The sequence below is a fragment of the Orcinus orca genome, chromosome 5 (assembly GCF_937001465.1).
Source record: "Orcinus orca chromosome 5, mOrcOrc1.1, whole genome shotgun sequence".
NCBI lineage: Eukaryota > Metazoa > Chordata > Mammalia > Artiodactyla > Delphinidae > Orcinus > Orcinus orca.
Genome location: NC_064563.1, coordinates 62386924 through 62414320, shown reverse-complemented (window position 1 = coordinate 62414320; position 27397 = coordinate 62386924). Strand labels below are relative to the sequence as shown.

Sequence of the window (27397 nt, the reverse complement as noted above, 5' to 3'; positions counted from 1 at the left end):
CTAGGTGGTCACAAAGCACCCAGCTGATCTCCCTTTGCTATTCAGCTGCTTCCCACTAGCTATCTACCTTATGTTTGGTAGTGTATATATATATATATGTCCATGCCACTCTCTCACTTTGTCCCAGCTTACCCTTCCTCCTCCCCGTATCCTCAAGTCCATTCTCTAGTAGGTCTGCATCTTTATTCCCGTCTTGCCCCTAGGTACTTCATGACCATTTTTAAAAACGATAAGCTTTTTTCCAGCCTTAGCATTGTGTGATTCTACATAAAATCAACAGTTTCGGTAATATTTTATTTAAAAGAACTATATCTGAAATGTGCCTTCAGAGTAAATTATTTTATTTTCAAGAATTATATACTATTTTAAATACACCCAAAATAATTTATATTCTTGAATTACTACTGAGAATTTTCCATTCAAGATGGTGTAAGTTATTTAAGCAAAACAAAGAATAAAACAAAGTTCTTGTCTCCATCTGCCTACATTTAATAGGGAGTTAAGAAAAAAAAAGCATAGAAATAATTAAACAAAGGAAAAGCTTTATGATAAAGGAGTTCCCAGCAAGGGGATGTATTAAACTGGAGGATCAATAAAGGCTTCATGAAGGTAATAGAATTTGAGACCAAACTTGGAAAATGAATGAGCTTTCATTCCAAAGGAGTAGGGAGAGAGAATACATTCCAACAAGCGGAGAGCGTAGAAGTGTAACTTGGACTTACTTGGATATTATTGGATATTATTGGATAACTTGGATATTATTTGGGGAATAATATAAAAGTAAAGTTACTACAAAAGTTAGAGAATGCACAGAATTGAAAAAAGACAGGGGCCAGTTTGTGGAAGACCATTGTATTAATAAGTATTCTTTTGGTGGCAAGTGACAGAAAATCCAGCTTAATTGGAAAAGGGAATGTGCTGTGCTAGTTGAAATAGCTAAAAGTACATGGGTAGGCTAGCTTTAAGTGTGGTTTATTTAATGTCAGCTGCTAGATGCTGACAGCTTCAAGCTTACATCATTAGAACACCAAATCTAATGAAGAATCAGTCTGTTCCCACATAATCCTGGGACTGAGTCCATTTGCCCTGGTTGGTTGACTTGGTCAAATGTGTGACCAGTGGGGATTGAATGTCCTGGTGGGCTCAGCCTGGGTCATATGTTTCACCCTGAAAGCCTAGTAGTAAAATGTTTCCCACCATACAAATGGGCTAGAGTGGGGAAGAGACGGTTCCTCAAAGTAAAAAGACAGTTCTTCCAGCCACTGGAAGATATGGCTCTGTGTGGTAAACTATATTCCATGACTATGAATAAAAAGCTAAAGTTTTTGGCTATCAGTTGGCAATAGGAAACCAACATGGTATTTGAACGGGGCAGTAATATGATCAGTGCTGGCCTTTGTGAAATTAACCTGGCTGCAATGTAGATGATAGTTTGGACTGGGAAATGGATAAAGGAGATAAAACTAGCTTTGAGACTGGTAAGAGGTTTAGGGAGTCTGTGCTAGGATGGTGGTGAAAGGAGGAGTCAAAAGCAAGAGACATTTTTGTTTGCAAAGTTGTCAAAGAAAACAAAACAAGTGTAAATTATTGTAGTGTGATTTCTCAAACTGGTTTGATAGGAAGCATCCACCTTGTTTGTTCATTTGGAAGAACACTGCTGCCATCTCCTAGTCATCAGAGTCCGTATATTGATACTTTTCTTCAACCATAATTCCCCCACCACCTTGGGGTCTGCTGTGTGGGCTTTTGAAATTCTTTCCAGATCTAATGCCCTGAACACCAGCTAATCCCATTCAGTGTGTCAAAGAGACAAAAAGGGCAATCGGGGAAATTTCAACAAAATGTTCCTCCCTCTGATTGAACAATAAAAACCAATTAGTCATTTTAATTTGGGTCTACAGTTATTTTGACTTTTGTTCTCTCCTGTACCATCTCTGAGCAGCAGTGTTTGAATTGTACAGATTATAAAAGAATTGGTTGAATCACCAAAAGACTATTATCCCTAATTTTTTTTTAAGTCCACAAGCATACTGACGTCATCATTACTCAGCTTTTTAAAAGATTTAATTAATCTTGAATTTTCAATAGTCATTTAATATGCAGGAGGATTCGCTTACTAATAAACAAAACTTAATTTGATCAATACAAAATATATTCTGCTACCACTCGACTCTTTAATTTTGTTATAGTGATTAAAACTGCAAGCAATATTAGCACATTTCTTGCTATAAGAAAGCTGGGTGTGTTATGATTTTGTGCCAAGTCCTTTGGCCACTCAAAATACATTGAGATTATCTTATAAATGGAGAATGATGTGTGTTGTACTTTTCTCTTGGCACTGATGTTGCTCACATGCTATCATCGCAAAGGCAAGCGTTAGCTTTGCCACGTTTACACGAATAAATAAACCTTCTAGGCCACGGTACTGCTCAAATTTGGTGGTGCATAGAGAGCACTTGGGGATCTTGTTAAAATGCAGATTCTGATTCAGTAGGTCAAGGATGGGGCCCAAGAGTCTGCATTTCTAACAAGCTCCCAGGAGAATCTGATGCTGCTTGTCAACAGACCACACTTTGAGTAACAAGCGTCTTTGAATTTAAAATGAGAAATATATTCTGGACCTTGGGTCTGGTATTAAATCATGTCGATCTTAGGTTGCAAAACAACCATGCAAAAGGACTGAAACACGGCTTATCTTTATTTTCCTCAGAAACAATGTGTGCCTTCATAATACAAATTATGCTGGGTTTAGATGGGCAATCATGGCCCAGCCACTTATAAATTTAACTGTTGCTGATGGCAGCATTACCGCCAATGAGATGTATACCAGTGTGCAGGTTGGTTAGAAAAGATTCATTAGTAACTGTTCCTTCCACAGTGTTTACGGAGACATTCTTTTTTTTGCTTCATATCATAGATGTAATTGTTTGAGTTTGACGCTTATTCCAAGTTCATCTTCAAAGTTGTTTTCCCATGATTCCAGTTATTAATATGAAAACTAGAAAATCCTGTGAAAAGTCAAAGTATATTGATGTTTGGCAGAGATTTCCATTTTTATTCAAATATTTCTGGTATCAGAGAAGCAGACACACAGCTATTGCCACTTGCTTTTGTTCCAAAAGAACCACACCTTTTTCAAGCTACTGCATCTCTGGTTTTTTTTGTTTGCCTTCTGCCAGCTTACCTTAATGATTCCCAGGGGGGACCAGGGATTACACAAAGAGATGCATTTCTCACCATCACTGCAGTCATAGAATAGAGAAAGTTATGCACATTTTCTCCTTTCAAGATCTCTTAAAGACAATCTGATTTGCAAAAAAAGATTTCCACAAATATAATTATATTATGATTCAGCTTTTTGTTATGTGTATCATAAAATTCACGCCTGCTTTATCCTATCGATTTTATACTGGTATGTCTACTCGCACATGGAAAGTTTCTTTTTGTACCAAGTTACTATATTACTTGGGCTAAAATGCTAGATCTGGATGAAAATTTTTGGCCTAGCCAAATGACATATGTAAATTGCTAGATGGTTCTGTGAATCGACTGTATCTCAAGATACTGACACTTGAATTGGTAACCAGCCAAGTGCCTTTGCTCACACAGTTCGTATTTATAGGCTTTGAAGGAAATATTTGTGCCGCAGAGATAAAGTTCATAACTAAGGAGGAAATGTTTGACTAGAAGAAGTTAGATGTGAACTCTTAGATAAGAGAAATGGGGAAATTATGAAATCTCTGTAGAGTTGCTGTTGTTGTTGTTTTAAGAAAAGTCTGGACAGATTTCTCTTTCTAGGATGGTAAAATGTACTCCTGTCAGGAAGCTGGACTGTGGGCACCATGGAGATGGAGAGCATGTCTGTCTCATTCGTCAGTGTATTTCAGCACCTGGCACAGCATTCCCACGTACTAAGTTCTTAATAAGAATGAATGAATGCATGCATGAATGAACAAACGGAGAGAGGGATGCTTTCACAGATGCACTTGCATTCCTGAGATTTTGTGAATGTAGGGAGTAGCTAAGGGCATTACCTAGGTTTTAAAAAGAGGATGTATTGACTTCTGTCTTCAACTCTAAGTAGTTGCCGTACAGGTTCAAATGTTTTTATGGTCGATGGCTCCTTGAATCTTCCATTGGATAAAAATAAGCATGTAATGGATTGGAAAATTCTGGCCCCAGTGTTACTTCACAGATTTCTAGCACTTTCAAATCAAATACTAGAATTTCCCCAAGGTTTCTATACTATTGACAACATGCAAGTATTTTATAATAAATAATTTCCCCCTTTTAAATTTATAGAGCTTGAGGTCTCAAGAAATCATCACTCATATTTTATGGACAGGAAGAAGCCTGTTTACATACTTGTATATGGTGGTTTAAAATTGACAACTCCCTTTGCATACTTTCAGTCAGCCCTGTGCAATAGGCTGGGCAGATACTTGCCTTACCTCAAAAGTGAGGAAATAGAGAATTAGTACACTTGCCCAAGAGACCAGGGAGGTAGTGAGACAGAAGTTGCACTTCTACCTATTGACTCCTATTCCAGTGCTCTGTCCTATAAAGGACAATAAAACAAGAACTGGATGGTACTTTACAGTTTATAGTGCTTATGAACGTATCTCATTTCTTAAGATAAAACAATCAGTTTATCATGCAGGGTTTAGACATTAAAAAGCTGAAGTTTAAAGAGGGTAAAGGAAATTGTCCAAGGTTAACTGTTGGTGGAGTCTAATAAGAATCCATGTCTCCTGCCTACAAGTCTTAGTCATTTTGTGTTTGGTTGGTTGATTGTTTTAGGACCTCAGGTGCATTAAATTGGATTAACCATTTTGGGGGGTTCATTTCACTCTCTCCTCACTAGTCCATGCATGGCTTTATTTAGTTACATATGATTTTTATAGGGTAGTACATGTCTGTGAATCACCACCCAACTTAATAACTAAAACACTGACAATTAACCTTCATATAAAATACCTCCTCATCTCTTTCCCATACCTCCCCTTACCCAGCGTCACCAACATTTTAAAGACTATATTAATTGTTCTACTGCTTTCCTTTTCATATAGTTATATACAAATATGTTTATATTCCTGGGGAGTTTGGTCTTATTTTTTAACTTTATGAAAAGTATATCATGCTATATGCAAGATTTGGGGGATTATATCATGTTGTATATAATTTGGGGGACATGTTGTGTGATTGGAGATCTTTTTACCAACAAAAGTAGGTAATCACAGTATACACACATACACCAGCACGTGGTGTGTATATGTGTATGTATATACATTTATAATGTAAACATTACATCAAACTATCCACTCTCTTCGACTTGAGACATATTTAAATGCACTCTACCTATATATTACATAGTAAACACCCTTTCATTCAACAAATATTTATAGGGTGCCTGCCATGTGCCAGGAGGTACTGTACTATGCCCTGACACACCCGTGCAAAAACAGATACATTCCTTCCCCAAATATCCCTGATCTCATGGAAATAACATTGTATATATGGAGACAGACAATAAATATATAAAATATACAGGATGTTAGGTGATGTTAAGTGCTAGAGAGAAAAACAAATCGTGGAAGGCCCTTAGGGACTGGAGTTTGCAATTTCAGGGTAGTCAGCAATGAATTAGGGGTGGGGTGAGTGGGGAGAGGCTTAATTCACCGATTGACAGGGAGGTAACTTGTGAGAGCTGAATCAGAACAGAAGTAAACTCTTCGGAAACCCCCGCGCTCAGCTTATTGTCTGTAGGATGATGGGCTTAGTCGGTATTGATGGCTCCTGGAGAGACAATACATATATATTCCTCCTACTTTTCTTGCAACTAGCCGCCAGCTCGGCTGGAATCTCCCTAGAAGCCGAAGCCGCACCTGAACACCTGGTAAGACCACCACCGCCCGCGGGCACTTAGCCGCCACGTGCGCGCGTTCCCGATCACGCGCGCAGGGGGGCGCGCGCCTGCCTCGGCCGCTCCCGGTGCCCGCTGGGAACGCGCGCGCGCGTGCCCGGCCCCGCGGCCTCTCGGCAGGGACGCGGCCGGGAGGGCGGCGCGCGCCCCGCTCGGCAGCTGCGGCAGCGGCGGCAGCGGCTGGTGTGGGCGCTCACGTCAGGGCTGGGAGGAGGAAAGGGTTCGCTGTGGAAAGAGTGAGAGAGACATGAGGCAGCCAGGCAGGAAGCGAGAAAGTGTTCGGCGGAGAAGGAGTGAGTTTTAGAGACGCCCGGCGAGCAGGACCTGCGCCTGCGGGAGAGCGTGGCCGCCTGGGCTCCTCGCCTCCTCTGCTTGCTCTCCTGTGTCCGCTTTCAGAACCCCGAGCGAAGAACAGTTCCCGGCAGCCCGCAGCGCTGTCAAGGGGCCGCCGCCGGCCAGGCTACCTGGAGCCTTGACCTGGCTCAGGGGCACCCTCTGAGAACCCATCTTCTCCCCTCTGTTGGTGTGCAAGTCAACACGGGGGGGAAAGCATCCGGCAGCCTCAGGGAGCCCTAAAGAAGCTGAAGCAGAATGTACCAGGGACACATGCAGGTAAGACATTTCCATCGAACTGGATAGGGATCTTGGGGACTAATATAGGAGCCAGGGGGTTCACCAAGTTACTGTGGTCAAGTGCTGCCTTCATACAGTTCAACAAGTGAAGTGGTGCGACGTGACCATAACATTTCAGTCCGGTGCTATAGGTAAAACTAGACGGGTTTCTGTGGGAGAAGGGGAGGAAGGACCTCAGAACTTTGACTGGGAAGTTTGTTTTCTGTGCATTCCCTGAGCCTGTTTCTTTAAGCAAGATCAAGGAATCCAAAAAGAGGAAACCTGGAGATGACCGTGTTTCCGTTGTAATCCTATTGATGCAACTCGGCATGTATGTCAACTGAAGGGCAAACAATAATAGGAAAGACAAAGCTTTTCCTATATCATCTGCAAAGGTTTCTTGGCAGTTGGAACACTTTGCCACTTTCGTATTATTTTTTAAAGTGATAATTTTTTAAATGGTTTGTGCTGTATTTTCCCCCATCAGATGATGGGACATTGTCACCTATCCCTATAGTCACAGGATGACTTAGGAGGATGAATTTCAAACATGTCCAAGAGGATCTAATGTTTTTCAGGGGAGGTACTGTCTCTGGTTTTTAAAACTCATCTGAGCTGAGCCACTGCTTCTCTACTCTCTTGGGCAAGATTACTTTAACCTTGATTCCAGTTCTCATTCACATGTTTGGTTCTTCCTTATAAAGGCAGGTGTATTCTTTGAGGGGAAAAAAATGAAATACTAACTCAGCTTCCTAAAGTATAAACTGAGCTCTTTTTTTACTGTTCTTAAATGCTTTAGTCTTGGACTTAATGTTTGGGCTTCCTTTCCATTACAAAGATGGTCAAATACAGTTATCATATGTGGTGCTTTCACCCTGGTGTGTAATGTGTATGAATACTGAGGATGTTACTTCTGTGTCTTTAGAGCAATTTAAAATAGATAAATTAACATGTTACTGCATTTGTGACTTAGTATTACCCAATATTTAATTTCTGAGTCTTTGGGGAAATTCTTTTGTATTATAAATTATTTTTATATAAAATGGTATTGTATCATATTCCTAAGTTTTGTAAGAATTCTGAATCAGCACTATCAGAATTCTAAAAGCATTTCCCGTATTACTGACATCATCCTGTTTTGAAAATTATTAATAGAATTATATCACAGTTGTTGGACAATAATTAGTGCCTGAAGTATATTTCTAAATATAAACAATAAATACGATCTGCATGTTTCTTATTAAAGCTACACTAATTGGAAAGTTTAGTAACAAAGAAGCATTCAAACAATCACAGCTAAAAAAATTAACAAAGGATTATTACCATAGCTCTATATTTCATCTTCACCCAATAATGATACTTATAATTTTATGTATTATCTATTTATTATCCCTAAACAGTTTCTCCACAGCAGTAAAAATAGGAAGATTTTAACAAATGGAGTCAATCTTCAGAAAATTGCTCATTCACACAAAATTCATAATTGACTACTTGGGCAATTTACTGAAACTTTCCACATTATTTTTTGTTTGAAAATATGTTTTTGTGAATGAAGAATTGAAGCAACAATCTGGTAAACTCAGGCACCCCCAAAACAATTTAAACTAAATTTTCTGAATACTTCAAGGATTGATGTTACTGAAACTTGAATTGTCTAGAATAATGTCTGAGGGTTTCATTTCACTTTGAGGGAATAGACAAAATGTAAGACTCTGCATATGATCCTGCCTTAATGTTTTTTGCTTGTGTACTGCTATAACAGCAAATATGATGGCTTGCAGTAAAACTCACGAATCTTTGCTGCCAAGCTTAGCTTGGAAACATTACTAAATATTGTAATCAATATGCTTGCCAAAATTTCAGAGCACAGTACTTTTTTCCTTTTTACTGTTGACCACTGATGTTAACTTCTAAGGCTTTAATAGTTTAGTAGCTATTAAATGATACGATCATCTGAGTGGGAATGCCCTACCCCCCAAAAAACCACTTATTTCAATCTGATTTATAATATAGTTACTTGCTGACATTTTAAAATCCCGGTCTCTTTCCCAGAGAATAGTATTTAGCCTATAGACAAAATCTCCATTGTGTTGGTACATTTACATTAAATAAAGAATCTTTCCTTATCAGAGACAGTATCATCTTCCTGTGCGTACCTGACTCTAATCACAAGGGAGAAGAAGCATAGCCCAAATACTCCAAAATATTTGTGATTTAAAATCTGGATACATATTTGGTAAAGTGGACCAGGGATGAGCAGATTTACTAACATTTCTGCCAACTTTGGAGTTCATTTGAAACACTGGTGTTACTTGGCTGATACCTTAAAACAGGAGTGAAACAGAAAATATTGGCAATCATTAGCTCTGCCTTCTAATTCTACTCTTTTCTGTATCCAAGAGATTTTAAAATAAAATGCTTTGTAAATAGGCAGTCTGAGTGGGGAGGTGTTCACATGAAGTCTTAAAAAATAGTCTGATTTAAAACTCCTGTAGTGCCTTTGTTTCTGCAGCTTAACGATTTTGTAAATAAAGTCTGTTAATTCTTATACATATGTCTAATTCATCCAGTTTACCATAGAAATTGAATTCATTTTAGAAGCCACAATATTTTAAAATCACACATTTAGTTTACTCTGCTAGTTCATTAGAAGATAAAAGTTGACATCTATTATAGATAGATAGCACAGCATAGTAGTGTAGATTTCTTGGTTTCAAAGTGAATGCCACAGGTATATTTCTTAGGAGTAGGGCCCCAGAGTTGTTCTGTTTTCCAAGTGCCTCAGCAATTATTTCCAAGGGGAATTCATCACCTCAGCAACTTAAGCAAATGTTGTTTCTTTAGTGACTTTTAGATTTACTTCTTTTTCCCTTTTGACCAGGGGGCCAATGGTGTTTAAATGCACTTTAGCATCAGTTCTAACCAACTTTCTGTTTCTCATAGATGACCTGTGGTCTTAATCCCTCCAGTACAGCTGTGTGCTCTGCACTGCGATGCTTATTTGTATATGGCCATATGAGTTAACACTGCCAATTAGAGCAAAATAATTACATGTCTCTGAATGTTCCCTTAGCCAAACCTTTTATCTGAAATGGTATAAATACAAGGCAATATAATTTCAATTTTGAACTAAGATTTTCTTATTTTTAATAAAGGATCCCCAGTAGTATTTTTTGTTACAAAAGAAAGTTATTTCAGAAGACAATCAAACAAAAAAATCTATTTGTAATTTTAACTGATCTTTATTATAGGCATTGAAAACAGACTTTTTTTGACCTATTCAAGCCTGCCGAGGAAAAATTCCACACCCTCTGGCTTCACAAGACATTAATTAAGAAAATTTAAATGACAAAAATTATAAAATTATTAACACTTCAAAGAGTAGCCATTTATTTGTCTTCCCCCAAAGGGGTTTTGTGTTGTTATTTACGACTTTACTTAAGCTTTTAAAAAAATTTTTTCAAGAAGGGGAACAGCTTGGATAACATAAATTATGTTAATACATTAGATCTGGCCACTGGAGACTCATTTGGTTCACTAGAAACAACGAACATAGGAAGCCAGTTCAAAGTAAGGGCATAGAATGTTTTTCAACATCTATAACAGCAGTTTGTCATAACTGATACCTAAAGCAAAATTGTAAAGTAGATAATATTTGTCATGGATACTTGCACTTTTCTAAAAGATCCATTTTTCCTCTCCTGATGCCACCATTTTCTATCCTGTGTCATTTCTTTATCAACCCTTTGCTAACAAAAATATAATTAATACCAATATACCACACACATACACACACACACCATATTTGCATTTTTAGAGGAAAATCTTGGAAAATTAGGAGTTTTTTTGCAGGGGAGGGTTATGTTTTAAGGAGAATGAGGTAATGCCGGCCTAGGTTGATTTTGTTGATTTGGTCATGGATAGCTACTGCCCTCCCCTCCCCTCTCCCCCCACCAGCTCAAATAGTACCTGCCCTTCCTCCTCGAAGCCCTCCTATGAATGATAATCAGTATTAATACTCCTTGAATGAATTTATTTCAGACATGAATTTATTGTCTGAAATAGTATTAACTAGAACTCTATTGAAGGAAATTCATGTACGGTGAAGCTGATGTGCAAAATTATGACACGAGCTCCAGCGAGATTCCGAAGTGCCTTCCTATATATTTACAAGCAAATCATGCTTGGTATGAGAGTAATATTGAGCTTCTAGCACTTAAAAATTATAATACTTATGGTATAATATTGCTGAATACTTGATTAACCTGAAAATCTCATTCCCCAGCTATACCGGCCAACAGTTTACATTATAGACTTACTGTAAGAAACACAATATGTTCTTCCTAGATTTTGTTTATGGTTTATAAACATTCTTCCTAAAAACATGTGTTTGCAAGAAAAAATTCTAGCATACAAATGTTTTGACTATAAAACATTTCTAAAGGAAAGAATAAGAAAAGGTTAAAACAGAACTTGTTAATTTTAAAATCTTGAATCTCTAGTATTACCGCTGCCAACCTAAGAAACGTTAAGATGTGATGCACCATGTAGTCAAAACATCTGGCAGCCTGCTTTTTTACACTTTTTATTGAGATCTCATGTTGCCAACACAGGCATAAGTTAGAGCCGTTGAAAGATTTTATATTCTAGAATTAATTTCTTGATACATTTATGTAATAACTGGTGTGCATTTCCTTCACTAACAGTGAGGGCACACTACAGCCTAATGTTTCCTTATGGGCCCTAAGTCCAATCTGAGTGTTTGGCGACATCTAAACATGATGTCATTTCAAATACACCAATAAGGAAAATGGGGTTGCCAAGTTTCTGAAATATGAAACCTTTTTATGATTCAGACTTTGTAGAAGGAAAAAAATCACCTTGAACTATAGCATGTAACCCACGGATCAGAGACCAGATGCTGTGAATTGGGGGTTACATTTCTTTCAATGACCCCTTCCTTCATCTTCACCTCACCCACTTCCCACCCCTCCTCACCCATGCCATCCCCTTTACCAGGGATACCAAATGGAAGACTTTTTCCCAGCCCGTTAAGAAAGATTTGTATATCTTATATATTATATTTTACAGAATATAAACAGGAAGATAGCTAATACCCTATTGGCTAAATATCAAGACCATGGCTAATTGTTCAGAGCCCAGAGTCTAATATAGCACACTACCAGTATTGTCATATAATGTCATTTTTTTTCTTTTATAAATATGTTATTTGTGACAGAGGTGACACCAGCGTTGCAGGAGGAGAATGTTCTTTGTTAATCAATGATTCTTGGTTAATTGGATATCTATATAATTTTTTAAAAGGTGAATCTTGACTTCTATTTTGCGTGTACACAGAAGTCCATCCCAAGTAGGTTAAAATAGGAGAGTACATTTATGACCTAGCAGGTAGGCAGTGAACATGTGAAAGTACATTTACCAGTAGCTGTTTTAATGTCCTTGTTTACCAATTCCGTTATCTGTGTCATTTTGTGGACTGTCTCTATTGATTGATTTTTATCTTCACTATGGGCTGTGTTTTCCTGCTTCTTTGTATGCCTGGTACTTTTTGATTGGATGCCAGACATTGCGAACCTTACATTGTTGGGTGCTGGATATTTTTTAATTCCTTCTTTTTTTAAGTTTTGTGTTTGGACACAACTAACATGGTTGGAAACGGTTTGATCATTTCAAGGTTTGCTTTTAAGAGTTTTTACATGATACTAGAAGCTACCAGAATTTTTTGGGATAGGGCTGACTTGTCCTGCCTTCTGAGGTAATATTCTTCTGAGTACTTTATCTGATGTCCCACTCATCAGGAGATTTCTTGACTTGGTTTTGGGCATGTGAACTCTTTATAGCCCTGTTTGAGCTCTAAGAAGTGCTCTGCCTGTTCCTTTCTGATGGTCTGAGGGTAGCTTCCTCACATACATGATCAGAACTCAGGGGAAGACTAGCGGGGGAAGCCTCTGCATGTCTCCAGAGCTCTCACTCTGTGCAGACTTCTCCCTAGCACTCTGCCTGTATAGTCTAACACCTGGGCCTCCTCAAATCCTCCACTCTGTCTCCTCAACTTAGCGAGGATACCAGACATTTTGGGGTCCTCGCTTCCTACATTATGTCCTGGAAACTCTTTCCCGGCTGTAAGTAGGGCAATCACAGTGCTCACCTTCTTTGTTTCCCTTCTCTCAGGGATCCTGTGAGGCCTTTCTTCCCAGTGTTTAAAAATCATTGTTTTGTATATTTTGTCTGTTTTTTTCCCCAGTTTTATTGAGACATAATTGGCATACATCACTGTGTAAGTTTAAAGCATACAACATGATGGTTTGACTTACATATATTGTGACACAACAGGTTCGGCTACTGTCCATCTTCTTATGTAGATACAATAAAAAGAAAGAAGGGAAAAAGGAAGAACATTTCTTCCTTGTGATGAGAGCTCTTAGGTTTTACTCTAACAACTTTCCTATATATCATCCAGCAATATTAGCTGTAGTCATCAGGTTGTACATTACCTCCCTAATACTTATTTATCTTATGACTGGAAGTTTGTGCCTTTTGACCACCTTCCTCCAATTCCCCCTCCAATTCCCCCTCCTTCACCTCTGCCTTCGGTAATGGCAAGTCTGATCTCTTTTTCTGAGTTTGTTTATTTGTTCTTAGATTCCACATGTAAGTGAGATCATACAGTACTTGCCTATCTCTGACTGACTTATTTCACTTAGCATAATGCCTTGAAAGTCCATCCATGTTGTCACAAATAGTATGATGTCCTCATTTTTTATGGCTGAGTAATAATCCATTGTGTGTGTGTGTGTATATATATATATATACCAGAACTTCTTTAGCCATTCATCCACCAGTGGACACTTCAGTTGTTTTCATGTCTTAGCAATTGTAAATAATGCTGCTAGGAATGTGGGTGTGCAGATATTTTTTGAGTTACTGTTTTTGTTTCCTTTGGATATATTCCCAGAAGTGGAATTGCTGGATCACATAGTAGTTCTATTTTTAAATTTTTAAGGATCCTCCATATTGTTTTCCTAGTCACCATACCAATTTGCAATCCCACCAACAGCGCGCAACAATTCCCTTTTCTCCACATCCACACCGGCATTTGTTATTTCTTGTTTTTTGGATGATGGCCATTCTAACAGACATGAGGTGATATCTCATTGTGGTTTTAATTTGCTTTTCCCTAACGCCTAGTGATGTTGAGCATCTTTTCATGTACGTGTAGCCTTTCTTCTATCTTCTTTGGAGAATTGTCTATTCAGGTCCTTTGCCCATTTTTAATTGGGTTATTTGGTTTATTTGCTGTAAGTTCTTTATTTTTTTTAATATTAACCCTTTATCAGATATATGTTTTACAATTTTTTTCCCAGTTATATAGGTTTTCTTTTCACTTTGTTCATGGTTTCTTTTGCTGTGCAGAAGCTTTTTTACTTTGATGTAGTCCCACTTGTTTATTTTTTATTTTGTTCTTTGTGCTTTAGGTGTCATATTCTCATTTTTGACTGATCCTTATTAGTACCAATATACTACTTCTCCTATTAAAACTCCATTAGATACAGACCATTATTATTCTCCATGTGAGATTTCACTAGATTGATCATCTTTGTTATTTTTAGATAATGACCATTAAACATTTCACAGATGAAAAATAATGAGTTCATTTAGGTAGGAGGAGGCTGCTTATCCACTATTTCATTCAAGAGAAACACACACAGGGCTTCCCTGGTGGCGCAGTGGTTGAGAGTCCACCTGCCGATGCAGGGGGACACGGGTTCGTGCCCCGGTCCGGGAAGATCCCACATGCCGCGGAGCAGCTGGGCCCGTGAGCCATGGCCGCTGAGCCTGCGCGTCCAGAGCCTGTGCTCTGCAGCGGGCGAGGCCACAGCAGTGAGAAGCCCGCATACCGCAACAAAAAAAAAAAGAGAGAGAAACACACAGAACTCTGCCAACAGCTCTGAAATGGGGTGAACCTAAGCCAAGTAGGAGAGTTTGCATTGCAGGTGCATACACAACTCCCCAAAGCTCCTCTTCATGCATAAACACCCCTGAGAAACCAGACAAACTCTGTAAGTGGGAGGTGGTGTAGCAAAAACTTTTTCTTCCAAACAGAATGCCATATGGTCATCTATAAATCATGGAGATTCCAAGAGCTGATTGGTGCTGTTGTGATGCCAGATGCTAGATATCTACCTAGGGATCCACAAAATTCCCACTCCTACACAGCCTCTTAAAAATTATGCAGTTTTTAAAGCAACTGGTGTGGTAGAAGAATTCAGAACCATTTCGTATGAGTAATGATAGGAGGAACTGGGGCTGTTTAGCTTGGAAAGTAAAGACTCGAGGAGACCATGATGACTTTATATAAATATATGAAGGATTATTATGTAAGAAGGGGATAGAATTACTCTGTACATCCTTGAGGGTTAAAACTGGTATCATATCAGGGTGAGGTAAAAAGTTTCCTCGAGGCAACGACAATAAGAAGACGCTGGATACAGTACCCAGTTCTCACTGTGGTGAGCTGCCTGCTTGGAAATGGAAGAGGCCAAGAGTGAAGGGGGAGCTGAATGTGAACAGAGCGCAGTGCCCCTGTGCACACGCAGGCCTCTGACCTGAGACCATTATGCCTGTGGACGAAATCCAGTGAAAAGCACCGTGAGATGGCATGTGTGTTTGTGTGTGCATGTCTGTGTGTCCCACCAAAAATGGTTATAGTTGACTGAAGTAAGGACCTATAATAAGCAAAACCCAGTATGTCCTGGGGGGAATATTCCCTGGTTCTCTGAAAGTATATGGGTGAGCATCAGACAGAGCCATGCCAGTACCATGATGCAAAGTGATCAAAAATAGTGAAAGGTCAGAAAATATGGAGCCTCTTCAAGGAGATGAGAAAGAGGAAAACATTTAAACATCATAACATGAAGCTGCTAGAGGTGCAAAACATCTTTTTACTTCCTTTCACATGGGTGTTAACTGTAACATACATGCTTATATGGAATGGTATCCTCTGATCATGCAGGGACATAACATCTGATTGGACAGGTGATTATGTGCACATGAAACACCTGGGAGCTGATTAGAAATGCAGACTCTCAGGTCCCACTCCAGACCTAGTGAATCAGAAACTGAATTTTCCAAGATACTCAGTGATTTATACGTACATTAACATTTAGGGTGCACTGATCTGAAAACATCTACATAGAGAACAGGACCTGATCTATTGCACTGAGACCTTAGCAAAAAGTTAGATTCTTGGCTAGTTTTCTGACATCACAGAGGCACAACGAGGTACCTGAGAGAGGAGCTGGTAAGAGCAACTATCACAACTATGTTTGAATAAAATTTCTTTCTTATATTGATATCATAACCTCCGCCCAATTGGTTATAGTTTTTCCATCTGGGGAAAGCTCAGCAAACATATTATGTTCCATCTGAATAAAATAAGCCTTCAAATATTTAGAGAACTATTATGTCTTCATCCCATTAAATCTCTTCTTCTCCAAGATAAACAGCCCAGTTCACTTATCGTTTCTCATGATGACGTTTCTAATGCTTAATGGCTCCACGAAAGTATGGCCTCGGAGCAAGACAAACTGCTCAAGATGTGATCTGACCATTGCCAAGAACTGTGAGATTATTTATCTCCTGGGAAAAACATCTACTCAGACAGCCTAAGACTGCTGTAGCATCTTTAGACTAAATTGTCCTCTAAATTGATCTGATGTTACTATTCTCTGAATAACTTGGGAGTTATCTCACAGGTGTTAGGTCTTTATACCGGAATAATCTTGAATCCATACATGGATTAGAATATTCTAGGTTAACAGTTCCTTATGTCTCCAACAACTGCAGTAATGTTCAGTTTTGAGGTCACAGAATCCTGAATTTGAAGGACTCTTGAAATTGTTTTGTTCAACTATTTCATTTCACTGATGAGGAAACTGAGGTCTGGTAAATAAGAGACTTGCTCAAAAGGTCCCATAAACTAACTTTTAGTCCCATAACTAAAACTTAGTTAGCAGAGCTAGTACTGTAATGAAAGCCTGCCTTATCCTAGTGTGCTATTCCCATTACACTTTTTACTCTTTATTTTGAATTACAATAAAAATCTAAGTGAAAAGTAAGCATTATAATAAACTACTAGATGTTTTCAAATATCCACGTGTTTGGCATTTAGTCACAAAAATTGATTTTTTCCTGCTTTTCGCTGTTAGTGTAACTATTTGATTTTTTTTAATCTTCTATTTTCTTTTAATTTTTATTTGATATTGGAGCATAGTTGATGAACAATGTTGTGTTAGTTTCAGGTGTACAGCAAAGTGATTCAGTTATACATATACATGTATCTATTCTTTTTCAAATTCTTTTACCATTTAGGTTATTACAGAATATTGAGCAGCGTTACCTGTGCTATACATTAGGTCCTTGTTGTTTATCTATTTTAAATATAGCAGTGTGTACATGTCAATCTCAAACTCCCAGTCTCTCCCTCCCCCCCCACCCTTCCCCCCGGTAACCATAAGTTCATTCTCTAAGTCTGTATGTCTGTTTCTGTTTTGTAAATAAGTTCTTTGTATCACTTTTTTTTAGTTTCCGCATATAAGTGATATCATATGTTATTTGTCTTTCTCTGTCTGACTTACTTCACCTTGTATGATAATCTCCAGGTCCATCCATGTTGCTGCAAATGGCATTATTTCATTCTTTTTAATGGCTGAGTAATATTCCATTGTATATATGCACCACATCTTCTTTATCCGTTCATCTGTTGATGGACACATAGGTTGCTTCCATGTCTTGGCTATTGTAAACAGCACTGCAATGAACATTGGGGTGCATGTATCCTTTTGAACCATGTTTTTCTCCAGACATATGCCCAGGAGTGGGATTGCTGGATCATATGGTAGTTCTATTTTTAGTTTCTTAAGGAATCTACTAAAATTGAATATGTAAAACATCAAATAGTTTCTTAAGGAACCTACTTGATATTTTACATATTCAATTTTAGTAGTCATTTGTTTGGCTGACGGTGGAAGAAAGTCTGGTCTGTACGTCTGTTTTAAAAGTGGAATGGTGGGCTTCCCTGGTGGCACAGTGGTTGAGAGTCCACCTGCTGATGCAGGGAACACGGGTTCGTGCCCCGGTCTGGGAAGATCCCACATGCCGTGGAGTGGCTGGGCCGGTGAGCCATGGCCGCTGAGCCTGCGCATCCGGAGCCTGTGCTCCGCAATGGGAGAGGCCACAACAGTGAGAGGCCCGCATACCGCAAAAAAGAAAAAAAAAAAAAAAAAAGTGGAATGGAGTGCCATGAAAAGCTGTATCATTTTTATTTCCTAAAGGTGTTCCTCACTGTCTCTCCTTGGACTGACTAGATTGACCATTTGAGTAAACTGGTTTGATAGGTTCTTGGAACTAGTTGACTAAATATACAAGTAAAGCCATCAGGAGTTCTTAGCTGTAAGAAACAACTCAGAAAACAGAAAACAATTCTGGCTCACTTAAGCATAAAGGGAATTTATTAGAAGTACATTTGGACAATTGAAAGCATAGAAAGAATGATGAAGATAGAAAAATCACCATTTTTGCAAAACTCATAGTAAAAATTGATTCAAGCAAGAATAATGGTCAATGGATGCTAAATCTGAGGAAAGAGGCTGTTTGAGGAGAAACAGGATATTTATATAACATCAAAATGTCATCCACATAAATTACAAAACAAAAAATCATGCCTTTTCCATGGAGAAATTGCACACTAAGTTACCAAAATCAACATCACCAATAAGGTGATCAACTGGATGTCCATCTCTGGATGCAATGCCCTGAGAAGGACACATCATTCCTATAATAGTACTGCTGAGGATGCACAACCTGAATATAATCATGAGAAAATCTCAGACAAACCTAAAATGAGGGATATTCTATAGAATAAGCAGATTATGTTTTTCAAAAATGTGAGTATCATGAAAAACAAGGAAAAACTGAGATGTTTACAAATTAAAAGAAGACAAAAGAGACAATGACAACTAAATGCAGTACGTGATAGTGGACTAGATCTTGAACTGGGAAAGAAAATTGTCATAAAGCACAGTGTGGCACAATTGATACTTGAATATGGAATAGATGTTAGATTAGTGTTATATGTGCTGATTTTGATAACTAAACTATGGCTGTGGCAAGAGAATATGTTTGTTCACAGGAAATACATGCTGCAGCATGAAGGGGCAAAGGGGCAAAGTGCAGGTAACCTACTCTCAAGTGATTTGGAATACTGAAAATAATAATATGCATGATATAATTACATAGAGAGAGAATGCACAAACATAGCAAAATGTTAAAAATTGGTAAATCTGGGAAAAAGGGTATTATGGGAGTCCATTGTACTATTCTTGCAATTTTTCTGTAGGCTTGTGATTATTTCAAAATAAAAAGGTTTTTTTAATATTTTTAAAAAACACATTAGGATACTCACAGACTCCTAGAACTAGGCTTCAAATGGAGGGACCATGAAAACCCCATGTTGGAGCTTCAGCTGCTGCCCCCGCCTCCCAGGATGAATGTTCTACCATGACTATGTGCCCCCAAAACTCAGTTCAAAGTGGGGTCAGGTGTAGCTGGTTGGTGGAACTGAGTCAACGCATCCATACCGTATTTGCAAGGTAGTCTGGGAAAGTGCATTTCTGCTTACCACCAATATTCCAAAAGTGGACAGTTTCCCAAATATAGAGTTTAGATTTGGGAAAGTTAAAAAAATTAAAAAGCCAGTATCCACTATAACATGTTAGAGATATTGCTTGAAAGTAAAATAAACACCTCTCTATCTTGACCTAGCTAGAGTTCAATCGGCCTTGAGGGATAAGAGTTAAAAGAAAATAATTCTCTTTAAGTCCTGTGCTTATTTGGTACTACCTGCCGTTACATGCAGGCCTGCAGGAGAATACAGTAAAGCTAGAATATATTGGTTTATTAAATCATGCAGCAAAGAAGAGTAGAATGATCCCTCCATCATTCATCAGTGTCCATCTACTGCTCACTTCCATTCTTTTTGAGAAATTAGAAAGAGCCCTGTGAAGAATTTAGTAGTTAATCAGGGGATTAAAATACATATCATGTACCTTAGTAATAAGAACATTTTTCCCTCCATACGCAGGAACTTAATGTGGAAAACTGGGCGCATTAGTGTTTCATATTCATCCAAAGAATGATTATAATCCAGATGCTCTATGCATTTGAGTCATTAATATTGATATGCAGCCTATTATATAAGCCTTTAGGAAGGTTATGTAAGACAAAAGAAAGTGTTCTTAAGCTTGGGGCAAGATTAAATTAAAATAGAATCCTGGAGATGTAAATGTCTTTAGAGTTCACATAGCACAGCTTTGTCATTTCACATATGAGGAAACTGAGGGCTAGATCTTGATGGCCCAGACTTCTGGAATTAATAGCTTTCCCCAAAAATGAGGCGGGGAGGGGGGGAAAGATGCTGAAAGGCTTTTGATGGCATGCATCAGACATTGCTTAATGATCTCTCACATTTGAAGGGGCTACAGAAACATACTGGTTAAGAGCTTGCGCTCAGTCTCAGACAGTCCCAAGTTCAAATCCTGGATTCACCACATATTATCTGTGGGATCTTGCTCTAATAACTTATCCTCTCTAAACCTCACTTTCCCCATCTATGGCAAGAATATAATAAATGTACCCATACGTTGTGATGACTTTGTAAGGATTAGCTCTTATGTTTTTTTTTAAAATTGAAATACAGTTGATTTATAATGCTATGTTAATTTCTGCTGTACAGCAAAAAGATTCAGTTATACTTATATATACATTCTTTTTCTTATATTCTTCCATTATGGTTTATCATAGGATATTGAATATAGTTCTCTGTGCCACATAGTAGGACCTTGTTGTTTATCCATTCTATATATAAAAACTTATATCTGCTAACCTGAACCTCCCACTTCATCCCTCCCCCAACCCCTTCCCCCTTGGCAACCACCAGTCTGTTCTCTATCCATGATTCTGTTTCTGTTTCATGGATAGGTTCATTTGTGTCATATTTTAGGCTCCACATATAGGTGTGTATCATTTTTTTAGATTCCACATATAAGTGATGTCATATATTTGTCTGACTTACCTCACTTAGTATGATAATCTCTAGGTCCATCCATGTTGCTGTAAATGGCATTATTTCATTCTTTTTTTATGGCTGAGTAATATTCCATTGTGTGTGTGTGTATATATATATATATATATATATATATATATATATATATATACACCATATCTTCTTTATCCATTTGTTTGTTATGGATATTTAGGTTGCTTCAATGTCTTGGCTATTGTATATAATGCTGCTATGAACGTTGGGGTGCATGTATCTTTTCAAATTACAGTTTTCATCTTTTCTGGATATGTATCCAGGAGTGGAATTGTTGGATCATATGGTAACTCTTTTTTAGTTTTTTAAGAAACCTTCAGACTGTTCTCCAAAGTGGTTGCACCAATTTACATTCCCACCAATGTGTAGGAGGGTTCCCTTTTCTCCACACCCTCTCCATCATTATTTGTAGACTTTTTGATAATGACCATTCTGACTGGTGTGAGATGATAACCTCATTGTAGTTTTGATTTGCATTTTTCTAATAATTAGAGATGTTGAGAATCTTTTCATGTGTCTATTGGCCATCTGTATTTCTTCTTTGGAGAAATCTCTATTTAGGTCTTCTGCCCATTTTTTGGTATTAAGCTGTATGAACTGTTTGTATGTTTTAGATATTAAGCCCTTATCAGTTGCGTCATTTGTAAATATTTTCTGTCATTCCGTAGGTTGTCTTTTCATTTTGTTTATGGTTTCCTTTGCTGTGCAGAAGTTTATAAGTTTGATTAGGTCCCACTTATTTATTTTGTTTCTATTTCCATTGCTCTAGGAGATGGACTCTAAAAAATATTGCCATGATTTATGTCAAAGAGTGTTCTGCCTATGTTTTCCTGTAGGAGCTTTATAGCATCCTGTCTTGCATTTAGGTCTTTAATCCATTTTGAGTTTATTTTTGTATATGGCGTTAGAGAATGTTCTAATTTCACTTTTTTACAGGTAGCTGTCCAGTTTTTCCAGCACCACTTATTGAAGAGACTGTCTTTTCTCCATTTTATATTCTTGCCTCCTTTGTCATGGATTAATTGACCATAAGTGCGTGGGTTTATTTCTGGGCTTTCTATCCTGTTCCATTGGTCTATGTGTCTGTTTTTGTGCCAGTGCCATACTGTTTTGATTATTGTAGCTTTGTAGTATAGTCTGAAGTCAGGGAAGTTCTAGTTCTGTGAAAAATGCCATTGGTAATTTGATAGGGTAAGCTCTTATGTTTTTACAGAGCTAGCAAAGTGTTTCATATATGTTGTATGTGGAAGAAGGAGTTTGGCCATAGCAGTGCCCATTATACTTGGCTGTTTACAATAGTGACAGATGCTTGATTTTCTTCTTCTCTCACAGTTCTGGATTTTTTTTTTTTTTTTCATTTCCCCATCCCAAAACTCTTGCCTCAAAAAAAAAAAAAAAAAAAAAACTCTTGCCTCCAGTACACTGAATATTTACTCATCCTTTATATTCCACCCAAATGTTATCTCCTCCATGAGTGCTGCCCTGTGCCTCCACCAGCACCCTCCCACCTCCCCCACACACAATGCAGAATTAGGGATGTCTTCCTTAATGCTTACTTAGCATCTTATATCCATCATTTATACCATAATTAACATTTAGCTTTAAATATTTATTTTTGTCAGTCTCCCCAGCCACTTGTAAGCCCTTCTGTGGCAGTGACTATATATTCAATATATCTTTATATCCCTGGAGACTAGAAGTGCTAGGTACATACTATTAATGTAGTATTTATTGAATTAATGAAAGAATGAATTGGTGAATGAATGGATGAAAGAAAGAATAAAAGAATGAATAATTGAAATACTCAGAAGAGTCCCTTACTGTCCTGAATAAGGACTCCAAAGTGCAATTGGCATGGTCTTCCTGATTCTAAGACACATGGCCCCAGAATCTGGTCTATTCCCATGAGTTTCAGAAGTGAATATATATCAAGTGAAGTTCTCACACACTGGAAAGGGAATCAATTACAGGGAAACCTTATAAACCTTATAATTAGATTGCCACTGGAATTAAGCAACACTCCATTGTCAAAGCAGTCTATGCAGTTTAATGGGTTCAACCTTTTTAAAGCCTGAGGACAGTTTGGGGCTTCAGATTTAGAAATAGAATAGATTCTCATAATGGTTTCTAACTATATCTCTAACTGGCCAAGGTCACTTGGAATTAGAATCCATGCCTCTAGAATCCCCTGGCCCAGGCCAGCCACCTCTCAGTAGCCCCACAGGGGGAGGAGTCAAGAAGGTATCAGGGGTAGGTGGCACCACCTATGAGATTTTGGTGTGAGCCTTGGGCAGCTCCCCTCCCCCACGCCTCTGTGCCTACACCAAAGGGCCCCAGGTGTCCACCTTCCTTTCCTCAAGGGGCTCCCCTCCCCTGCATGGACACTTTTAAACCACCGATTCCAAGAGAGGGAAAAAAAAAAGGAGGAGGTGTCTAGGAGGTTCTAGACACCTCCTCACCACCTCAGCTAATTGTCAACAGTGATTCTGATAATAGTGCTAACACACACACACACCCCTGAGACCACTGAGATGACAGAACATCATCGTTAGAACTGTCCTAGGAGGACGTCATTTGCTTACACCCAGTTGTAAGGGCTGCTTACATCTCTAGCCTTGACCTTTCCAGATACACACACTCACACACACACACATTTTTCCAGGAATCCAAGGAAGGAGCTGCACTCACAATGGTCATCCAGGGGATGTGTCTATTTTGTGAGCCTGTCTAAATATGTAGATCTTATTATTATGTCTCCCACAGTTACTCTGATATGGGAGCCTGAGATATGGAAGAGTAATTCTTCTCATTCAGATACAGGGTAAAAAGATTCAAAAGTCACATGTCAAAGCTCTCTCTAATAGGAGAGAGTAAATAACTATGCCAGTGGTACGTGCCATCTCTGGGCAAATCATAAAAAGAGTCCCTCTCTGAGTGGGCTGGATACATAAAGACTCTCCTTTTCCCTGGAGGACACAATACACACCCAGGCATAGGATTTGGCAGGTGGAGTTGGAGGGTTGGATTTCAGACCTGACTTGTGCCCCCTGATACAGACATCCTTGGACAACCAATAGGTACAACCATATGTCTGTGTGTGTAGGTGTATAATGAAAGGTGGAGAAATGAACTCAATTCTACCAAAGATATTCAATCACAGATTGGATGTGAGTTTGCTAGTCTTTATGGAAGATGGTTGGCTTAGAATATTACTGGCTTTCCTTACAGCTCTAGGATTCTATTATTATCAGGCCCTTAATTAGTGATCTAATACATTTCTGAGGGTTTGGTCATGGCAGATTTTTCCAGTTTACTAATAACCATATCATGGAAAATAAATTTAAAAGCTTTCCTAAAATCAAGATACTTGTTATTTCTTATGAAACTGAAGATCAACCTCTCCTAAATCTTTAAAGAATATGCTACTTAGGAGGATCCTGCTGTACCTCTCCTCCCCGTTCTGCAAATAACATGAGATACTTTAAGACCAAGCTATCCGCAATATGGCAGAACTCTCAGCTGTGATAGAATACTGATTATCTCTACTACAATAGTCACTTTTTTGTGAGAGCCTCATAAAAGTTAATCTCTAAAATGCTTCAGTAAGGTTGTCAAAGGATAGATATTTTATCTTTGTCATGCTGATAAGGAGAATGCAGCTCATAGGGTTTGACTGTCTCACCCAAAGTTCTAATCAAATCAGTTGGAGACTGAGGACCAGAATCTGGGTCTTCGGTTTTTTATTCTATTGCTTGAGCCTGAATAGCAAATTCAGCCCACGTCTCCATGTCAGTAACTCAGCTAATGCAAAATGACTCGACTAACAGGGGACAAAAGGATTTTGCAAGTTTTCTCGAACATTGCATGGCCTTAGAGGGTAGAAATCTGTGATGCATTCTTCCTGACATTTATGCAAGACAGATGCTAAATCCATACAGCTCTATCAATTCTCTAAACTCAACATCTGTGTATATTAACTTAGTTCCTTGAGACTGCCTTTGTCTGTGATGGGGTGCACTCTCGTAGTGGAGTACAAACAGCTGTAAGACACCAATCTTTCGGTGCAGAAAGCCTCCCTAGAATAGAAATGCCCAGAAAGCCAGGAAAGTAAGGCTGTGGGATTAACTTGAGCTCAGAATCCCAATGTAGTCACTGTGTGTTGCATGTGTAGAAGCAGAATCTTGGGTTGCATGTATAAACTAAATCAAAATATCCCCCCCAAAATCTGTCACTTACCTAAATATAATATTTTTCTTTTATGTTTTATTTTGTACTTTGCTATTATAAAAGTTCTTACTTTAAGGCTTTAACCTGTATTAAACCCATATTTAAAATACCTGACTTTAGTATTGAAAAATTAATCCCTACTTATCTGGGGGAGCTCTCTTATTTCTTCCGCTCTTAGAGATTCATTTTTTGCAGGGAAAGAGAAAATACCAGCTTTCTTGAAAGAGAGCTAGTAAATGGCAGGGTCAAGATTACTGGAAATATGCATAGGTCTTACTCATCTCAACTGATATTAAAATATTTACTTAAAGTGGAACCACCATTCCCTAATTTCTTTAAATTAATTTTAAACTTTCCATTACTTTAGGAGTAGAAGGCCAAGAAATAACATTATAAAAATCAGAATGTAATAGTATTGATCAACTAACGCAATATAAAATTAAAAGTACCAAAATAAAAATCATGTTTTCTTTTATAGTTGATTTTGTTAAAATTAATTTTTTCAGAGATCAACTTCTAGCACATTCATGTGATCACGTCCTGGTTTCAGAGTCTATAAGAAAAGAATGTAAATGTTCTGTGTTATATCAAGGAAGCACTCATTTAACTAATCGTCTAGTTAAGAATTAAAGTACAAGTACTCTGTACTTCGCTTGTCAAAAATTACTATTTTATCTGTGGATTGTTCTGCAACATGATTCTGCCATTTTTAATAAATGTTTAAGTAGATAGCCTGTTGGCAGGTAAAGAATTGTTAAACTAAGCTGAAAACATAGTTCATCTGGCATCTATGCTCAGCCTAAATATTTATCTACAAACCAGTTATTGCTTCCCAACTAAATACCAGTACCTCTACCTGATCCAACTCAAAGTCGGCATGTTCCAAACTGGACTCGTTATCACCACCAATAACCTCCATAAAGCCCACCCCTTCTATTTTCCTGGATTGTTTAGTAGGACCACCACCTCCTCAGTTATCTATGTCAGAAAGCTGGGAACCATCCTCTCCTCTTTCTCTCTCATCCACTCTTCTTTCTCTCTCACTCCCCAAATTAAATCTAAATGCTCCAGCACTTACTTCCTAATTCACTCGTACTCTACCCTGTCTCTCCATCCTCACAGTCACCATCTTAGATCGCTCTAGTGTCTTTATCTGAAGAGTCACTATAGCTCCCCAACTAGTCCCTTTGCTACCAGGGTCACATGTACCTTACCACCCTCTTCGCTACAGCATTAACTTCATCATATCACCCTTCTATTTAAACTCCTATCAGGGTACACCATCATCTATAACAGTGTTTCTCCAAGTGCAGTCTTCTCTAGAGTAGTTATCTAGAATGTTTGTTAAAAATACAGGTAACTGGGGCTTCCCTGGTGGCGCAGTGGTTGAGAGTCCGCCTGCCAATGCAGGGGACACGGGTTCGTGCCCCAGTCCGGGAAGATCCCACATGCCGTGGAGCAGCTGGGCCCATGAGCCATGGCCGCTGAGCCTGCGCGTGGCCTGTGCTCCGCAACGGGAGAGGCCACAACAGTGAGAGGCCCGCGTACCGCAAAAAACAAACAAACAAACAAACAAAAAAACAAGTAACTGGAACCCACTGCAGCCCTACTGAATCAGGCTCCGTGAAGGTAAGGCCTGGGAATCCTTACTTTAACACTCTGCAGTTGAGTTTTGTGCACACTAACGTGCGGAAAACACTAGCCTCCAAAATAAAATAGGACCTATAAGGTCTACTTATCTGGTCTTCTCATCTACAGCTTCCCCATAAGCACCCTGGACTCTTGTCTTGCTACATTTTGGCACTTCCCCAGACTTCACCCATGCTTCCATGCCTCTGACCTTTTCTCAAGATGATCTCTAACCCGAACACCCACCATCCTCATCCGTAACCAATACTTGGTTAATCCTTGTTCATCCTTCAAAATTCAGTTAAAGGAGTTAAAGGTTATTTCCTACAAGGAGTCTTCCCTGAATTCTCTAGGGCAGGGGTAGATACCCTCCTCTCTGCTCTCCTAGCACCCTGCACCTGTGCACCTCTGTCTCACATCCCCTCACCCTGCTTTCTGGTGAGTTCTCTTGGCTATGTCTTGTTCATCTTTTTAACACACTTAGTACAGAGCCTGCTCGTGGTCGGTGAACAGTACTAGTTGGATTAAGTCATAAATCATAATTCATCTTTTAGCCTGAATTAATTCATTTGGTTTGACTTAAACTTCTGGAGATTCCCATAGACCAGTATAGATGGAGAATCTTATCCAGGCTCTTTGAAGATGGAATTAAATTAAATTATGAAAGTGGATTTAAAAACAAATTAATCCTGAGTAATATATACATTCAAATTGCTGTCTGATTCATAACAAAAAGGGAAGGGGGCAGGTGTGGGGAACCAAAGAAATTGTGTGAGCCGGTAGGCAAGAGGATTGTATCCCAGGCCTCTTTCTGCCCTAACTAGTGAATG

The 27397-nt window shown here is 38.6% G+C and overlaps 1 protein-coding gene across 4 annotated transcripts in view; it reads left to right on the top strand.

Annotated features, from left to right (window-relative positions):
• Window positions 1-6076: 6076 nt before the first annotated feature.
• Window positions 6077-27397, top strand: part of PEX5L (peroxisomal biogenesis factor 5 like) — a 254902-nt gene continuing 233581 nt past the window's right edge. For all 4 annotated transcript variants that reach the window (XM_049710654.1, XM_049710653.1, XM_004270504.2 and 1 more), the window contains exon 1: window positions 6077-6535. In XM_049710654.1, coding sequence (XP_049566611.1) covers window positions 6515-6535 — 21 coding nt within the window. In that variant the 5' untranslated portion in view covers window positions 6077-6514. The remainder of the gene's footprint in view (window positions 6536-27397) is intronic.